At 34.0% G+C, this 18,594-nt stretch overlaps 1 protein-coding gene across 1 annotated transcript in view; it reads right to left on the minus strand.

Moving 5' to 3' along the window:
- The window catches only part of LOC145676633 (cytosolic carboxypeptidase 1-like), a gene marked incomplete at its 3' end in the record, with an annotated part of 232,230 nt that overhangs the window by 173,760 nt on the left and 39,876 nt on the right, over positions 1-18,594 (minus strand). Inside the window, 1 exon segment of the mRNA XM_081747467.1 lies at positions 18,319-18,398. Coding sequence (XP_081603593.1) covers positions 18,319-18,398 — 80 coding nt within the window.

Below are 18,594 nucleotides of genomic sequence, written 5' to 3' on the forward strand. Positions count from 1 at the left end.
TTATTCATATTCCCCCAGAAAGCTTGATCCACCAGTTTTTCAGGTATTAAACACGAATAATATTTAGTCAGAAGAAAAATTATATTTAGAACGGAAGACACATATATACTAGTTTCATTAGCTTTCTATTATTATTTTTATGTACGTTTCAGCTTTACGTCCCACACTTTTGCCCTTCAGGCTACAGGAGGGCATGAGAAATAAATGATAATGAAATTAATTGTAAAACAACCAACCTATAATCTCAATCGTTCACAACATTAACAATTTTATTATTTCTATAATCTAAAACTAATCCATGGTAACATTTTTTTTTTTTTTTTTTTAAAGCTGGAGTCACCAGGTTACCCCTGACCGACTTAAACTTCGCTGAATAGAAGTACCTGTACTTGTTTAACTTCCTTGGAAACTTTTTCTTCTCTCTTACTTTTCTTTCTATTTTCTTTTAAACGAAAGTTACTCGGAAATATTTTCCAAAAGTTCGCACTAAATTCATTCACGTTATCCCTGACTGATGCCAACCTCAAGCAGTAAAATAAAACCAAAAGTCTCAGAGAAATAATATGCTATCTTAATATTTTTTAAAGGAAAGATATAGTTATCTTTCGAATTTCAGATTTCCTATAATGATCCTTTCTATTTTGTATATTTCTTGTTTCCTATGTTTGGATATATTTGAGTGACTTCTTAAGTCTCTCATAAGTAGACTTCGGATTTTTGCATATTTGCATGTTTTTTTCCTGATGTGATATTGATATGCTCTTTAAACAGAAATTCGTTTCAGGTGTTTTGGAGTAAAATAGCAGAGTTTTATAGTGCATATATGTGCATATTTTGGAGGTTAGTGCATGTTTATGTCGTTAATGCATATAAATGCATATTTAATGAAACAACCAAATTGAAAATTTTTAACGTCCAACGACTTTCCTCATAAATGGAATTTCAAGTTTCTAATATAAACTCAAAATCTTGAAATGGTTAATTGTTGTTGGTTTCGAATATGTTCCAAGGTCATGTGAAAGGAGAATAAGAAAGGGATGAGTGATTCATTCTCCCGGTAATGATGCATGACTGTCACCTTTTTGGAAGAAGATATAAATAACGGTGTAAAATCATCTACAATAAAATTTCCACGTCACCATCTCGTAAATTGTGTGGTCCTGTGACAATATAAGAAAACCAAAAGAAAAATATTTCCATTTAGTTGTAGTGCGACATCTTCAAATTTGAATTTTAACTACCTCAGAATTTTGTCCCATTTTCGTCCACCCAAGAAAAAATTTGACCATTCAAATAAACGACAAAGGACCATTTCAAAATTTCGGCGACATCAATTACCTGTAGTGCGACATCCTAGAATTTTAACCAGCTCGGAATTTTGTCCAATTTTTGTCCACCCCAAGAAAAAAAATTGTACCATTCTAATAAACGAGGGAGGGCCATTTCAAAATTTCGGCCACTTCGATCACCTGTAGTGCGAGATCTTTAAATTCAAATTTTAATTAGTTCAGAATTGTGTATAATTTTTGATCATTTTTGTACCACGAAGAATAAATTCTTTACCATTGAAATAAACCAGGGACGGTCATTTAAAAATTTGGCCACTTGGATCATCTGTGGTGACACATTTTCAAATTTGAATTTCAACTATGCTGGTGGTACAAAAATCTATAAAAATAGGGAAAATTCAAAGCTAGTTAGAATTCAAATTTAAAGAAGTCACACTGCTGGTGATCGAAGTGGCCAAAATTTAGAAATGGCGTTCCTTTCCTAACTTGAATGCAACAGAATTTTTGATGGTACAAAAATGCACGGAAATTGGACAAAATTCTGAGCTAATTAAAATTCTATTTTGAAGATGTCGCTCAAGAGGTAATCGAAGTGGCCAATTTTTGAAACGACCCTCCCTCGTTTATTTTAATGGTACAAAACGTTTTGTTTGTTGTACATGAATGCGCAAAAATCGAACAAAATTTTAAGCTTGTTAAAATTCGAATTTGAAGATGTCGCATTACAGGTGATCGAAGTGGACAATTAGAATGGAACAAAATTTTTTCTTGTGTACAAAAATATACGTAAATTGGTCAAAATTCTGAGCTAGTTAAAATTCGAATTCGAAGGTGTCGCACTAGGTGATCGAAGAGGCTGAAATTTTGAAATGGCCCTCTTTTCTTAATTTGAATAATACAATTTTTTTATGTGGACAAAAATGGACAAAGATTGGACAAAGATGTCGCACTACAACTAAATGGGACACAAAAATCTTCTAGAAGTTATCTTTTGAAAAAATGGATTGAAGTTGAGAGACGTTAACAATTCAAGAAGAAAATATATTTTGCAAAGTTTATGCTAAACAAATAATATTTTCAAAGTAAGTAAGCTCGTTTTCAGAAGAGGACGTTTCTATTTTGTTAGACAGTAAAATGCTTAAACTTCAGCAGCACTCTATTTTTTGGCCTTGTATTTTCAGAGCAGTTTCAAGTCTGGTAAGGAGTTTATACAACTATGAAACAACCCAGATGTGTGTGTGTGTTTTTTCATATTCGACATAGACTATTCCAAAGAAACCGTTGAAAAATGTATGTCGGGAAGAAATGAACAACCCTTTTTTTTAAAAAATTAGCTCTAAATTGATTAAAATATTTGCTGTACAAAATCTAAAACTTGTCACAGCAGTTACTTTCTGAGATAAGGAGATAAGTTCTTAAGTTTTTCTTTAAGGAGTTTATGAGAGTATTTAAGTATAATCTTGTCTTGCTTTGATACGTACCTCGGTTTCTCGAAAGGTAACTGTCCTACTAACAAGTAACATTTCCGAAGTGTAACACTCCGATTTTGATAAAATTTAGCAGGTAGATACTACACATAAAATAATCGAATACGTGTTTTTTATTTTCTGCGGAAAAACGGTTTTAAGGGGCAAAAGCCCTCGCCCGAAAGGCAAGAAGTGAACCGAAGTGAATGAAATTGTGCACAGATATTGCAGACGTAAAACGAGGGAATATCGGTTTCACATTTTCCTGAAAAACGGCTGGGTGGGGCACAGACCCCTCCAAACCTTTTATAACGAAATATCAAAAATGTTAGTAACACTATGTCAGATTGTGTAAAGGACATGAAGAATTGCAACGAAACTCTGTGTATGGACAATATGCAAAAATAAATTAATATGGGTTTTTATTTTCTGCAGAAGAACGGTTTTAGGGGGCAAAAGCCCCCACCCAAAATTTTGAAATTTGACATCCGAAAGCCAAAAACAAGTGAACCGAAGTAAACGAAATTGTACACACACATATTGTATACATAAAATGGGGGAATACGTGTTTCGTATTTTCCTGGGAAAAAAAAGAAGCTGTTGAGTGGACCGAGGCGTTGAGTGGCGGAAGGAGTGAACCGAAGCGAATTAAATTGTATGTAGATATTTGATATGTAAAATGTGGCCTTTCGTGTTTCATAAGTGCCTCCATTCGATTTCTTCAAATTTGGCAGATCAACTACAAGCAAAAACAGTATAGCGTATTTTATAGTATTTCAGGAGGCACCTTTAACCCTTACTATGTATTTCCGCATAAACAAAAACAGGTGTCGATTTATTTCCAGTTTACTGTTGATGTGTCAAATTTGAAGCAAAACAGACACTTGAGAAACATGAAAGGCCTTATTTTACATAGGGCCTATACAATATCTACACATAATTTCATTTTCTTTGGTCCACTCCTTCCTGCGCTTACTTTTTTTTTCGGATGGGGCCTAGGCCCCAACAAACTTTTCCCGCACAAATTAAAACACATTTCATTTATTGTTTTGCAAATTGTGCCTATATAAAGTTTCGTTGCAATTTTCCATATTTTTTAGAAACTTCTGACTTATGCTTATTTGCACTTTTGATATTTCGTAATCAACGGTTTAGAAGGTCCATGCCTCACTCAACCGCTTTTTTTCCAGGAAAATACGAAACCCAATTATCTCATTTTAAGTCTACAATATCTGTGCACAATGTCATTCAATTCGGTACACTTCTCCTTGCCTTTTGAGCCTCAAGTTTCAAAAATTTTGAATGGGGCTTTTGCCCCATAAAACTGTTTTTCCACAGAAAATAAAAAACTGTATTCCTTTATCTTTTGCGTATTGTCCCTACACAATGTGTCGTTCCAGTTCTTCATGTCCTTTAATCACTTCTGACATACTATTATTAGCACTTTTGATATTTTACTATCAAAGTTTCTGTCCCACCTAAACGGTTTTCTTTTTTTTATTTTATTTTTTTCAGGAAAATAAGAAACCCGTATTCTCTCATTTTACGTCCACAATATCTGTGCACAATTTAATTCATTTCGGTTCACTTCCTCTCGCCTTTCGGGCCTCAAATTTCAAAATTTTGGATAAGGGCTTTTGCCCGCTAAAACCGTTTTTTCGAAGAAAATAAAAAAACCTTATTCGTTAATTTTTTGCGTATTGTTCATACACAAAGTTTCGTTGCAATTCTTCATGTCCTTTACACACATCTGACACACTGTTACTAGCACTTTTGATATTTCGTGATCAAAGTTTTGGAGGGGTCCGTGCCCCACCCAACCGTTTTTTCCAGGAAAATACGAAACACGTATTCCCTACTTTTATGTCTGCAAGATGTTTGTACAATTTCGTTGACTTCGGTTCACATGTTAAAATTTTGGGTGGGGGCTTTTGCCCCCTAAAATCGTTTTTCCGAAGAAAATAAAAAACACTTATTCGTTTATTTCATGTGTAGTATCTACGGGGCAAATTTGATCAAAATTGGAGTGTTACACTTCCGAAGTGTTACTTGTAATTCTTCTGTTATGTTTTCGATAACTTTACCTTCTTCCCATTTATGCTCCGTGTCTCGCTCAAATCTATTCCATTTAAAGTATCAACATTATACACTGTAAATTATTGCTGTTTGAAACGGACAATGTTACGCTAGAATAAAATATTCTAGGATTTACATATAATTGGATACAAAAAGTAATTTCAAGTGAATTTATTTTCTTTTAAACAAGAACATAAGGTTTTTGAATACAGGCTTTTAATACAGTAACAAGTGCCTTCAACAGACCCCTTATTAAACGGAAATATTTCACAGTCCTATAAATTTAAAGCTAAGAAATGTGTTAAATTCTCTCGATTAGGCGGAACCTGTGTTGCGAACAATGAATGTTAAAATATACTTTTTAGCGACAATTTTCAAGTTGTGGAATGTAGCATTTAGAAAAATTTTAGACATTCTGTGAGAGGTTAGGTATAAATACTACGTTGTCTGTAAAGGTCTTCGTTTACTAGTTACCCTACACATTTAACCTTTAGTCCACTGCCATGTAAGGCCCTAGTTTTTGAACGAAGTGAAATTTACATAGTTATTTTCAAATATCAGTAACTCGTTCTCTAGCTGGTCTAGAGACATAGAGCAATTAGCGTAATATACACAATAGATCAAAAGGGAGCCAATAGTAGAGAGAGGAGCGCTAAAAAGGGCATAGCATCTACTTTTTGTCTTGGCCTCTGAAACCGTATGTAGGCTTTTTCTTCACTGTAAGTTTTATGTGTATTAATTCGTAGCATAAATAAATGTTGTAATTGAATAAGGTAGGCCTATGTACAACATTTTCTCACACTATGCCCATTGTATGTATGTGCCTTGTTTATTTTTTAAGCATAGATCTATCTCCGTTAACTCTTCAACATTTAACGGAAATTTTTGCGAGTCCTGTTCAATTATGCTAGGCAGGTTTTATTATGTGCTTTTAAGCCAGAAATGTTTATTTATTTCTCTAAGTATATTTATCTTTATTCACAGATACTTGGCGCATTCTTATATATATAAAGAGATGTATTTTAATTTCACATACTGACTGTGAGGTGTTTTTAACTCGAAGAAACGAAATGTATTCAAGAAGCCTTGGACGCTTGCGGAGCTGAAAACATTAAAAGCGACCTTGCGTTTATCAATACTTATTTCAGTTCAATTTCAAAGATCATAACGAAATTAAGAGAGCGATAATTAGGACTTTGCAATGAATTTGAGATGTTTGATTCAATAACGAAACAGACGCCACCAAGACCAATCGGACAAGCATTTCTTCGAAACTCACATTCAATAGACGCGAAAAATCTAGGCATAAAATTCTTGTTTAATGTAAATAAAGTGTTCCTGGGAACAACGTCGCACGAATTCCAGATTTAGCGGCAAGTGACATTGCTCTTTTAAAAATATTGTCCTTTAACGACCCGTGACACGGAAGGAACTTTTCGATGTACAGTTATGTTTTAACCGAGAAATGCAGGTTTTTGCAAGAAAACACCGAAAACTACACAGTTGTGTATTGTAGCATGAATGCATCATAGTTATACACCAAGTATATGTAGTTCAAGTAATACAACTTTTTTCTGTAAAGATGATAAAATTCCTCGTTTAACTTTTGCTTTTGATTGGTGCATATTTATAATTTTTAATGCATATTTGCATATTTTCAGTGCATATTTTCGTGATTCTTAGCGCATATTTGCATGCATATTTTGCCGGTTTTTAGTGCATATCGATCCGAAGTCTACTCATAAGTTACTTGCTTACAATACTTTTTTTTTTTTTTTTAAGTAAAACTTAGGGATTATTTTTGAGATCTTAAGGCTCAATACTGCAGAGCATTTTGGCAACAACGTTAAGGTGTGTTGTCCCATCCTAGCCTGTACCCACATTTCCAAAATTCTGGCGCCGCCTATCATTTCAATCTCAAACATCGGGAGGGTTGAAAACAACTAAAAACATGCACCACATTCAATCAAAATCGAATTATTTGTACGAATATTCAGTGGATTTATTTAAATAACATTATATTTATACGCAAACTTTTTAACTTACGGTTAAATTTATCTGCTTATTCTTAACGGATTTTCATCTTCAAACAACAGTTTTACTTCCTAAGTTTGTTTCACTAAAGTCGGAAAAGTTTTATGGAAATTACCATGAAACAGACACATAATTGCATGTTGACTTCTGCTCGCTGGTTTAAATAACGATTAGAGGTATAGTTGCATATTCGTAAGTCTTTTCAGATACCAATAGAATTGACCGGGTTCGATCCACAATAGGAACTAGATTTATTCTCGCTCCAACTTTGTTAACAATGTGGCTCGAGAGTTCATTTGAATACCAGTATACCTGTGACACCTTCGAAGCCAAAGACAGCTGAACATTCTCACACGTGTGTCAAGTTATCGATCTCCACACCACCCTCAAGCTTGAAATGGTCTGGCCCAAATGGGAAGGTGGCGTATATACCTTTTCCTTTACATTATTTATAAAATTAACATAACCGAAGCACAATATTTTTATAGTGATCGTGTGCATTATAAAATAGAGTTATTTTTATTTATTTACTTATTTTCATAAACTTATCCTTGGGTCTGACCAAGTAAAGTATAGTAGAAAAAATAATTGGTTGCTTGTCCACTTTATAGTTATCATTTTTCGTTTGTGGATTCCAATATGATTACAGAGTTCAAGACTAATAGATATTTTTATCGTTTTCCCAACTTCGATGGCAACTATTTTGACAACACGTTCTGATTCTTGCAGGGATTTGCGTTACCTTTCATTACTCAGACCTGGTAAATTCTAGGCTCATAAAACAAAATCTATTTCATTCATGAAAGAATACCCTATCTTAATCTAGTACATGTTTAATAGCATTTGTATGCATAACAGTCCAAAACCACCTCAGCAGTTGACACCGAAATTTACAAATTTGCAATGTTCGAAGGTATAGGCCTATCATTACAAGAATAAAAGTGTAATCTCAGGTTTAATTGTGTTTGGGGGGGTCATATAATTACATAAATGTATTATATGAAAAAAAAAACACTGAGATTGCTTCCATTACAAGTTGCAATGTTTCAGAAAAGGAAATTTTCAAAAATATCAAAATTTCGACATCCTGTATCTTTGTTCAAAGTTTTAAAATTTCAAATTTGGCAGATAAACCCACTGTTTTGTATTATACTGATGTGCACTTATCATGTTTCAGATTTATTTACAAGCTAAGTTACAAGACGTTAAATATCACATAAAAAAACGCATTGTTTGTTGAGGACAGCAAAATAGGAGGAGAGCAAGTGCCTGGGTTGGACTGGGTCCATAATTTGATTACCGGTTGTTGTTGTTGTTAAGTTTAAAACGAGTTCTCTTATCAATATGTTAATATCCCATGTTAATATCATTATCAATATGTTAATATCCAAGTTTCAACTATGATAGTATTTCAATGTCATGACCAATGTGAGCAGAATAATAATTACTTGTTTATTTCTTAATGCCTACTAAAAGTAAGCTACGCAGGTTTTATCCGTTTATCCATTTCTCAATAGTGGTCGATCGGATCGCCAATTGTTAATGTTTGACTACAAGGGCGCCCATTAGGGGGGCAAGGTGGGGCGCTCGCCCCCTTTAGAAGAAATTGTACTTCGGAATATCGAAAACTCAATTGAATTTTTAGAGTAGATACAGCAAAATTTGAAACTATATTTGAAATGTCACTTATACTTGCCCCCCTTGGAAACCACAACATGGGCGCCCTTGTTTGACTATTAATAATCATACAACATTGGCTAGATCGATCAACAACGATACAACTTTAGAAAACCACACCAAATGTATAATGACAATCTAATGCCTTATTTAAATTTGATAATAACTATGGATGGGCAAAACCGGTTTCTAGAAAAACCGAAATCAGAAAAACCGACATTTCGGTTTTCTCCAAATCCGGTTTCGGTGAAAACTTTTGCAAAACACACAAAACTATTTCTGTGGAAACGGAATCGGTTTCTAGAGAACGAAACACTATTCTGGTGAGAAATAGAACCAATTTTGGAAAAAATCGAAACTAGTTTTGAAGAAAACCGAAATGGGATCCGGTGAAAAACCGAAACCTGTTTCTGTGAAAACCCGTTTTTTGAAATTTTTCAAAAACTGGTTCCAGTTTTTCAAAAAACCGGAAACCAAAAAACCTGTTTTTGTGCTCACCACTAATAATAACACGTGGTCATTCAATAAAATTTTAGTACACTCTACGAGAACATCAAATATATTCCCTTCTCTTAGAAACCATATAATTTTGCAACAACAAAATACAATTTTCTAATTACATTATAAAATTTAATGTTTGAATTTTGTCAAGATTATTTAAAGGGAATCATATTCACTGGTGTCAGAGATGACGAGATCATTCAACATCACAATAGTAAACTCCTAGACCGTTTTGCAACCTGCGTGACAATTAATTGCACAAGGAGTTTTCAATGTTTTGTCCCTGTGTCAGTGAAGAATCCTAATGTTTCATTACATCACAAAGTACAGAATACGACATTTATTTCACTACGAAAGCTGTACAAATTACTTCAAAGAAGAGATTTTGTCGCATATGCGTTTGATGCTCAATGGTGGTTGGCAGAAGTAAATTAAATTAGTGACGAACATAAAAAATACGCGTGTAGTATATTATCATCCCACACGACCAAGAACTGGTTTTACGAAAAATGAACAAGACTAGACTTAGACAAGGTCCGTCAACTATAATATTCCGTGAACAGGTGAGGAAACAGTAGGGTCGACGGACTTTGAGACTTGGGCGTCCATGAACAATGTTATAAGGAAACTAAATGACTTAGAACTTACAGCGGCTACTGGCAGGATAATATATAACATTACTTTTAAACTAACCGGTAAGTGAAGAAATATCAAAACTTAATACATATAAATCACAACAGAATCATAAACAGGATCTAAAGGTGGCAAATAAGTTGTAAATCATGCAGTAATGATTTTGTTGGAACCGAAATGTATTTTTATCAATTGTTTTCTTCATACAAACCATGTTATACAATATGACTAAATAGGCCTGAGTTGTTTATACAGTAGAACATCTTTAATCCGAATCTAAACGGAAAATGACCTATTTTCTAATTGTCCACAATTTCAAATAATTCATGTTCATTTAACATTTACTTCATATCAGCTACTTCATGTAACACAGGTACGTTTATATGTAGCATGACATACCAATTGAGATCGTATTTTTATTATTGATAAGCATATTTTTTTCGCATTTTTGTCTGATTTTGTGACGCCCTGTAGCTTGACTTGTGGATAAATCTCCAACATATTAGCACAGCAGTATAATACAGAGGGGAGTAGGTGGGCGTCACCTGATATACACTTAACTAAAAATCGCCTTTTTTCAGGGCCTCCCGATAGGAAGGACTCAATTTTCCAGTGTCGCACGATACGCCATGACCCACGTACCGTCCAACCATGGAAAATCGAACACCCCAAAAACTCGTTTTCTTTTACGACCACTTTTTAGGTGTGTACTCGTTCCCTTTTACGATCACTTTTTAGGGGTGTACTCGTTCCCTTTTATAAGAACTTTTTCAACCCTTATTTTAACATAGCAGAAATTACATAAGACTATGAGCCCATTTTCCAACCCTATTTAACATAGCAAAAGCTACTAGCATAACAGACAATAAATAATGGGGGTGTATTCGTTCTCTTTTATGACCACTTTTTTCAACCCCTATTTTAACATAAAAATTACTTAATACAATGAACACAATCCAATCAGATATTACACAGAGACTACGAACATAGCAGAGCTCATAAAAGAGTCGACATATGGGCTATTTTCTAACCACTATTTAACATAGCACAGATTACACTCCCTATTTAATACAGCAGAGAATATGAACCAGTAGCAGGGGTGTATTCGTTCTCTTTTATGACCACTTTTTTCAACCCCTATTTTAACATAGCAGAAATTACACAGAGACGACGAACCTAGCAGAGCTAATAAAAGACTATGAACACATTTTCCAACCCCTATGTAACATAGCAGAAATTACATAAGACTACAAACACGTAGAAGATCTAATAAAAGAGTTTGACTTATTTTTCCACCCCTATTTTAACATAGCAAAAACTACATAAGACTGAGCACATAGACTACGAACACACTCCTATGTAACATAGGAAAGTCTTTGCTAAATAAATATTAATTTCCTCTCCCGTCATGTAAAAGAAATGCACAATATAAGCAGCTTCTGCCTAATGAAATTACACTAAAGCAAAAACGTAGAAAAAATAATGTGAATAGCCTTCCACACTGGTAAGGTGCCCTATTTTATATAAAAACCATTTGCGATCAATATGCTGTATCTTAGCACCCTTACTATACTAAAAATATTTAATTTGGAGCAAGACTTCGTCGTTTCACAATAAACTTACATGCTCATGTTGCAGGTTTTTTGCTGCGGACTCTACAAAAATGCCATAAGATGTTGAATTACAAATTTGCACCACAAAAATTGGACTGCAAAACTTTAGGATGTGCCTTTTTCAGGGGTGACACAAAAAATGTACAAAATAGTACAAAATCTAGCACCACAACAAAATAGGCCACTCGAATTTATTCTTTCGTTTATTTGAATCCTCCAGAAAGGTATAAAATGCTGTTAGTTAAAATGGCCCTTTTTTCTGGTTGAAACAAAAAAAGGCCAGTCAAATTTATTCCTTCGTTTATTTTGCATAGTACAAAATGATATAAAACTCTGAGATAGTTAAAAGGGCATATCTTTGCTTTTTCTGCTTCATACAAAAGGAAATAGTACACCCAAATTTATTATTTCGTTCATTTGAATAGTACAAAATAGTACAGGAATACTGAGCTAGTTAAAAAGGTCCATCTTCGCTTTTTTAACTTTGGTACAAAACTAATAGACCACTCAAATTTATTGCTTTATTTATTTGAACAGTGCAAAGATACAGAAATTCTGAGCTAGTTAAAATGGACCTTCTTCGCTTCTTTTTGGTTGGTACAAAACTAAAATAGGCCACTCAAATTTATTCCTTCGTGTACTGAATACCCAAAAATTGTACAAAATTCTGAGCTAGTTAAAATGGACCTTCGCTTTTTTCTCGTTAGTACGAAAGTAAATAAGTCACTCAAATTTATTCCTTCGTTTATTTGAGTAGTACGAAATAATATAAAATTCTGAGCTAGCTAAAATGGTCCTTCTTCGCTTTTTCTCGTTAGTACAAATTTATTCCTTCGTTTATTTCAATGGTACAAAAAGGTAAAAAATTCTGAACCACTTAAAAATGGCATTTCTTCTCTTTTTTCTCGTTGATACACAGGTAAATAGAACACCCAAATTTATTCATTCTTCACTTTTCTGCTTGGCACAGAATTGAATAAGTTACTCAAATTTAACCCTTTGCTTATTTGAATAGCACAAAAGGGTATAAAGTGATGAGCTAGTTAAAATAGACCTTTGTTTTTCTTGGTTGGTACAAATATAGAATAGACTACTCAAATTTATTCCTTTCTTTATTTGGGCAGTACAAAAGTTATAAAATTCTCAGATAAAATGGAATTTCTTCGCTTTTTCTGGTTAGTACAAATTCGTTCCTTCGTTTATTTGCGTAGTACAAAATGATATGAATGTTTGGTACAAAAGTAAATAAGCTACTCAAATTTATTTCATCGTTAGTTTGAGTAGCACAAAAAGGTATAACATGCTGAGCTAGTTAAAATGCTTTCTTCGCTTTTTCTGGCTAATACAAATTTATTTCTTTGTTTATTTGTGTAGCTTTATTCTGTTTGTTACGAAACAAAATAGGTCCAGAAATTTAACCCTTCGCTTGTTTAAATAATACAAAATCGTATAAAATTCTAAGCCAGTTAAAAATGGTCCTTCTTCGCTTTTTTCTCGTTGGTACAAAAGGAAATAGGATACCCGTATGTATTTATTCATTTCCTTAACTAGCACAAAAACGGTATAAAATGCTGAGCTAGTTTAAATGGTCCTTGTTTGCTTTTCTACTGATGGGAACAAAAATAAAATACTCAAATTATCCTCAGCTTTTTAAATGGTACAAAAAGATATAAGATCCTGAGCTAGTTGAAATGGCCCTTCGTTGCTTTTCTTCTGATTGGTACAAAAATAAAATAGACCACTCAAAATTTATTCCCTCGATTATTTGAATAGCACAAAAAGGTATAAAATGTTAGTTAAAATGAGCATTCGCCTTTTCTGGTAAGTAAAAATTTATTGCATCGTTTATTTGAATAATACAAAAGCTATAATGAACCTTTACTTTTTCCAGTTGATACGTTAAAAAAACAGTCCACTCAAATTTTATACCTTCTCCACTTTTTTCTGGTTCATACAAAACTATCCAAATGTATTTCTTCTTCTATTTGAGTAGTACAAAATGATATAAAATTCTGTTTGTTAAAATGGTCCTTCTTCGCTTTTTTCTTCTTGCTACAAAATTAAATAGGTCACTCAAAAGTTATCCCTTCGCTTGTTTACATAGTACAAAATGAAATAAAACTTCGGAGCCAGTTAAAATGGTCTTTTTTGCTTTTTCTGCCTAGTAGAAGTTTATTCCTTTGTTTACTTAAATAGGGCAAAATGGTATAAAATAGCTAAAATGGGCGTTCATTTTTTTCGTACGCATAAAACATAGAAGACCGAAATTTATTTCTATTATTGCAGTAGTACAAAATAGTATAAAAGTCTGAGTTAGTTAAATCGGTCCTACTTCGCTTTTTCTGATTAGTACAAATTTATTTCTTCGTTTATTTGAGTAGTACAAAATGATATGAATGTTTGGTACAAATGTAAATAGGACACCCAAATTTATTCGCTCTTCACTATTATGTTCTTGGTACAAAACTCAATAGGTCACACAAATTTATCCGTCGCTACGTTTACGAGTTCTTCGGTTTCAAATATTTGACCTTTGACCTCGATGGTCAGTACTTTTGGGTCATGTAGCAGTTGATGACCTATTACTAAATATGGAAAAACCACCTCAATACGTTGTTCCGTTACGAGTTGTTTAAATATTTGACCTTTGACCTCGATGGTTAGTACTTTTGGGTCATGTAGCAGTTGATCTATTACTAAATGTGGAACCACCACCTTAATATGTGGCTCCTTTTAAAGTTATTCAGGTTTTAAATATTTAACCTTTGACCCTGATGGTCAGTACTTTTGGACATGTAGTACTGGATGACCTATTACTAAATGTGGAAACAGCACCTCAATATGTGACCCCGTTTACAAGTTATTCAGGTTTAAATATTAGAGCTTTGACCTTGATGGTCAGTACTTTCGGGTCATGTAATAGTTGATGACCTATTACTAAATATGGAAAAAACACCTCAATACGTTGCTTCGTTACGAGTTGTTTAAATATTTGACCTTTGACCTCGATGGTTAGTACTTTTGGGTTATGTAGCAGTTGATGATCTATTACTAAATGTGGAACCACCACCTCAATGTGGCTCCTTTTAAAGTTATTCAGGTTTAAATATTTGACCTTTGACCTTGATGGTCAGTACTTTTGGGACATGTAGTACTGCATGACATATTACTAAATGTGGAACCACCACCTCAATATGCGACTCCATTTACAAGTTATTCAAGTTTAAATATTTGACCTTTGACCTTGATGGTCAGTACTTTCGGAAAATGTAGTACTTAATGACTCATTACTAAATGTGGAAACAGCATCTCAATACGTTGCTTCGTTTACGAGTTATTCGGGTTTAAACCTTTGACCTTGATGGTCAGCACTTTTGGGACATGTAGTAGTTGATGACACATTACTAAATGTGGAAACAGCACACCAATACACTCCTCTATTTACGAGTTGTGTGGGTTTAAATATTTGACTTTTGACCTCGATGGTCAGTACTTTTGGGACATGTAGTAGTTGGTGAATGCGTGTAATTTCTGCTATGTTACATAGGGGTTAATAAAAGGGAACGATTATACCCCTGCTATTGGTTCATATTCTCTGTTGTATTAAATAGGGGTCGTAGTCTGTGCTTTGTTAAATAGTGACTAAAAGATAGGCCATATTCTTTTATACATACGGGTCGCGAAAATAGGTGTTCGTAGTCTCTGTGTAATCTCTGCTGTGTTAAAATAGGGGTTGAAAAATTGCTCAAAAAGGAAACAAGTACACCCCCATTATTTTATGTTAGTAGTCTTTCCTATGTTACATAGGAGTGCGTTCGTAGTCTGTGCTCATAGTCATATGTAATATGTAGGGGTTGAAAAAAGTGGTCATAAAAGAGAACGAATACACCCCTGCTACTGGTTCATATTCTCTGCTGTATTAAATAGGGAGTGTAATCTGTGCTATGTTAAATAGTGGTTAGAAAATAGCCCATATGTCGACTCTTTTATGAGCTCTGCTATGTTCGTAGTCTCTGTGTAATATCTGATTGGATTGTGTTCATTGTATTAAGTAATTTTTGTTAAAATAGGGGTTGAAAAAAGTGGTCACAAAAGAGAACGAATACACTCCCATTATTTATTGTCTGTTATGCTAGTGGCCTTTGCTATGTTAAATAGGGTTGGAAATGGGCTCATAGTCTTATGTAATTTCTGCTATGTTAAAATAAGGGTTGAAAAAGTGCTCATAAAAGGGAACGAGTACACCCCTAAAAAGTGATCGTAAAAGAGAATGAGTATACCCTCATAAAAGAGAACGAGTTTTCGGATTGTTCGACTTTCCATGGTTGGACGGTACGTGGGTCTAACGTATCGTGGGACACTGGAAAACTGAGTCCTTGCTATCGGAAGGCCCTGAAAAAAAGGCGATTTTTAGGGTAGTGTATATCAGGTGACGCCCACCTCTGAGGGGCTTATCCGCCAAAAATTCAGATTTTTGAACTGTATCACAACACAGATACAGGGTATTGAAAATTTGATTTTAAAAAAATCCTTTCTTAAAACATCGTAACTTGTAAAGAAAGAAAGTCTCAGTGTTCATTTTTTGTTTCTGATATAGTACTTTTGCGCAGCTACATATCCCCGAACAATTAAGCCTGAAATTACATTCCTTCCTGGGGTGATATGTCTATGAACTTGTTGAGGTGCATTTGAACAATTTTTTTCATACAAATTTCATTAAATATGTACTGGACGTAAGATAGGTTGCCTTTCCTGAGTAAAATAGTTAGTACTAGGTTCATCAGGTCTGAGTAGTTATGTTAACGGAAACTCCTTACAAACGCAAAAATTCGTGAATGTTGTTAAACAAAAATGACTGCCAACGGAACGGGAAAGAAGATAGCAAAAAAATAAAATATTATTTTTGGACTCAGCAATCATATAAGAATCCACAAACAATCATTTGATTATGAAATGGAGGATTTCGAGAATCAAATCTGCATTTTTCTCAAGAAGGGAGGTAAGTTATCGTTATTCGTTCGATAGCATGTTCCTTTGCATGTTTCAATAACTACAAAAAATATTAAAAGATAGAATACATATACAATGAAATGGAGAAATAAGTGAAAACTTGTGGTTTCTTGAACACAGCATATAATGGCGTACGTTTCTCAACAAAATCGTTATAAATAAACTTCAGGAATACACAAACTAACTTAGGCAAACTTTACAATCGCAATCAAGAGAAAACTGAACCTAGAGCAAGAGTTTAATACGCCTTTCGACAGACACAAGAATTACGTCATGAACACTGGAAGAGGCCCAGAAACAACAAATGTAGACACTACTGACTCTATTGGCACAAACTACCTATAAAATTAATTATGCATTCGCAAGTTACTTATGTCATTTGATGTCCACATACCTAGATATAAATAAGATTGGAAATAAAATTCTGGATAATTTTATGGACATCCTGCATGACCTTCAACTTTAAAAGCTACTTCAAAGCAGTTACCGAAATATATTTCATATTTTAACACATTCACTACCAGCAGTTACACAAGGTATATACGCGCCTATCCAGTCATGCAAGATTAAAATCTCCCTTAACTGAAATTGGTTTTATTTCTTTACTATATATCAAAAAACTGTTAAATGTTGTATATACCGTCAGATGATGATTTAGTATGATTTGACTTTAGTCGGATGTGGTAGGCTAGACATAAAATCGAAAATTCCGTCTAAGATCGGATATGGGAGCAAACGTGTCAACATAATAATCCAATATGTTGGAAATCAAAGTAATGAACCCCGCTTTCTAAAAAGCATCGTTTAAATTACATAGTATTACTTGTGCATATAGTGTAATTCCTTGCTCATATAGCATATACAGAGCTTTATCAATTTAATGGAAACACCTGTAAATGAAATTAAATTTTTCAGTTTAACGCCCTACAATTATGCCTGTTAGGCTAAGGAAGACAGGTGACTAAGACAAGTGAATGATGATGTAAGAATTGGTGAATTGGGAATGTGGGAGGAAACGGAAGTACTCTGACAAAACACACGTACACGATGTTGTCCACCACAAACTTACTTGGCCGGGGATCAAATTATGGACCCGGCTCTACCACTGAGCAAGCGTTTCCTCAAATCTTTAAAGGAATTAAATTTAAGTATACGATAATAATTAAATCATAGTTTATTTTGTACAAATGAAATTGTTCTAGAAACATCGACTTAAACAAGAAACAAATCGTGTAATTGATGGTTTAACTTAACAAGCACACTTGTTACATAGCTTCATTGAAATCTTTCAGTATTATATTCCAGGGTTATGCCGTGTTGGCTAAAGGAGATGATGATGGTGAAAATGAATGAAATGGTGGAACGAAGAAAGTGGGAGGAAACGGGAGTCCCGAGCAAATCTACGCATACGGTATTTATCCACCACAAACCCCCTTGTTGTGAGCTGGGATCGAACCAGTGACCCCACGAAACAGAGGTAAACGCTCTACCACTAATCACTACGGCTCCTTACTTAGCTTCATGTTGTCACAAAGACTTATAGTGCACCTAAGTTTTGTCATTGTAAAAAGTAGTTTCTGTCATTAACATACACGTATAACATGGAAGTAATGGATGGATTCTGTAGCGCAATCTTGTAATCCAACTTTCTTGAAGGTGAAAGAGTGTGGTGGGGAATGGTATATACAGCTAGAGTTGGTCTTTATGATTATGGTCTACACAGCCGCCAAACGCACCGGATTCAAGACCCGGTCGTGCTTTGGATCCCAAGCTTATAGTAGAACCCGCCCTTCGTAACTTCGGTGTCGAATAATGATACAAAAACTCAAACTCATGAAAGAAATGAAGGCTGCCACTTATGCATGTGACATTGTTTCATTAGTACGGATTGTCAATGAATTTAGTTTCTCAATTGACTCTGTATTTTATTATTTACAACATACTAGTGCTTAAATTCATTAATATACACTCATATGTATTTACATCCGACGTCTAGAAATAAAATTATAGTGTACTTACCTCTAATATTCCTACTAGAATAGATAAAAAGGCTGCTTCGGTTCTAATTCTATCTACATGACGATCACGAAGTGGTTTATCTGCAATCGAAAAATATCTCTATATTATTATCACGCACTATTTGGTATCGTAGTAAACATTCATCAAACACATTTACTAGCTACATGAGATTTTTATTATAATAGAAACAATAACAGATCAATAAAATACCAATTACACGAAAGCATAAAAAAATACAAATAAAATTAAGGTCAAGATCGTCATATTTTTTCCTAT

This window comes from Thermobia domestica, unplaced genomic scaffold (genome assembly GCF_964235325.1).
Source record: "Thermobia domestica unplaced genomic scaffold, izTheDome1.hap1.1 HAP1_SCAFFOLD_254, whole genome shotgun sequence".
Classification (NCBI taxonomy): Eukaryota; Metazoa; Arthropoda; class Insecta; order Zygentoma; family Lepismatidae; genus Thermobia; species Thermobia domestica.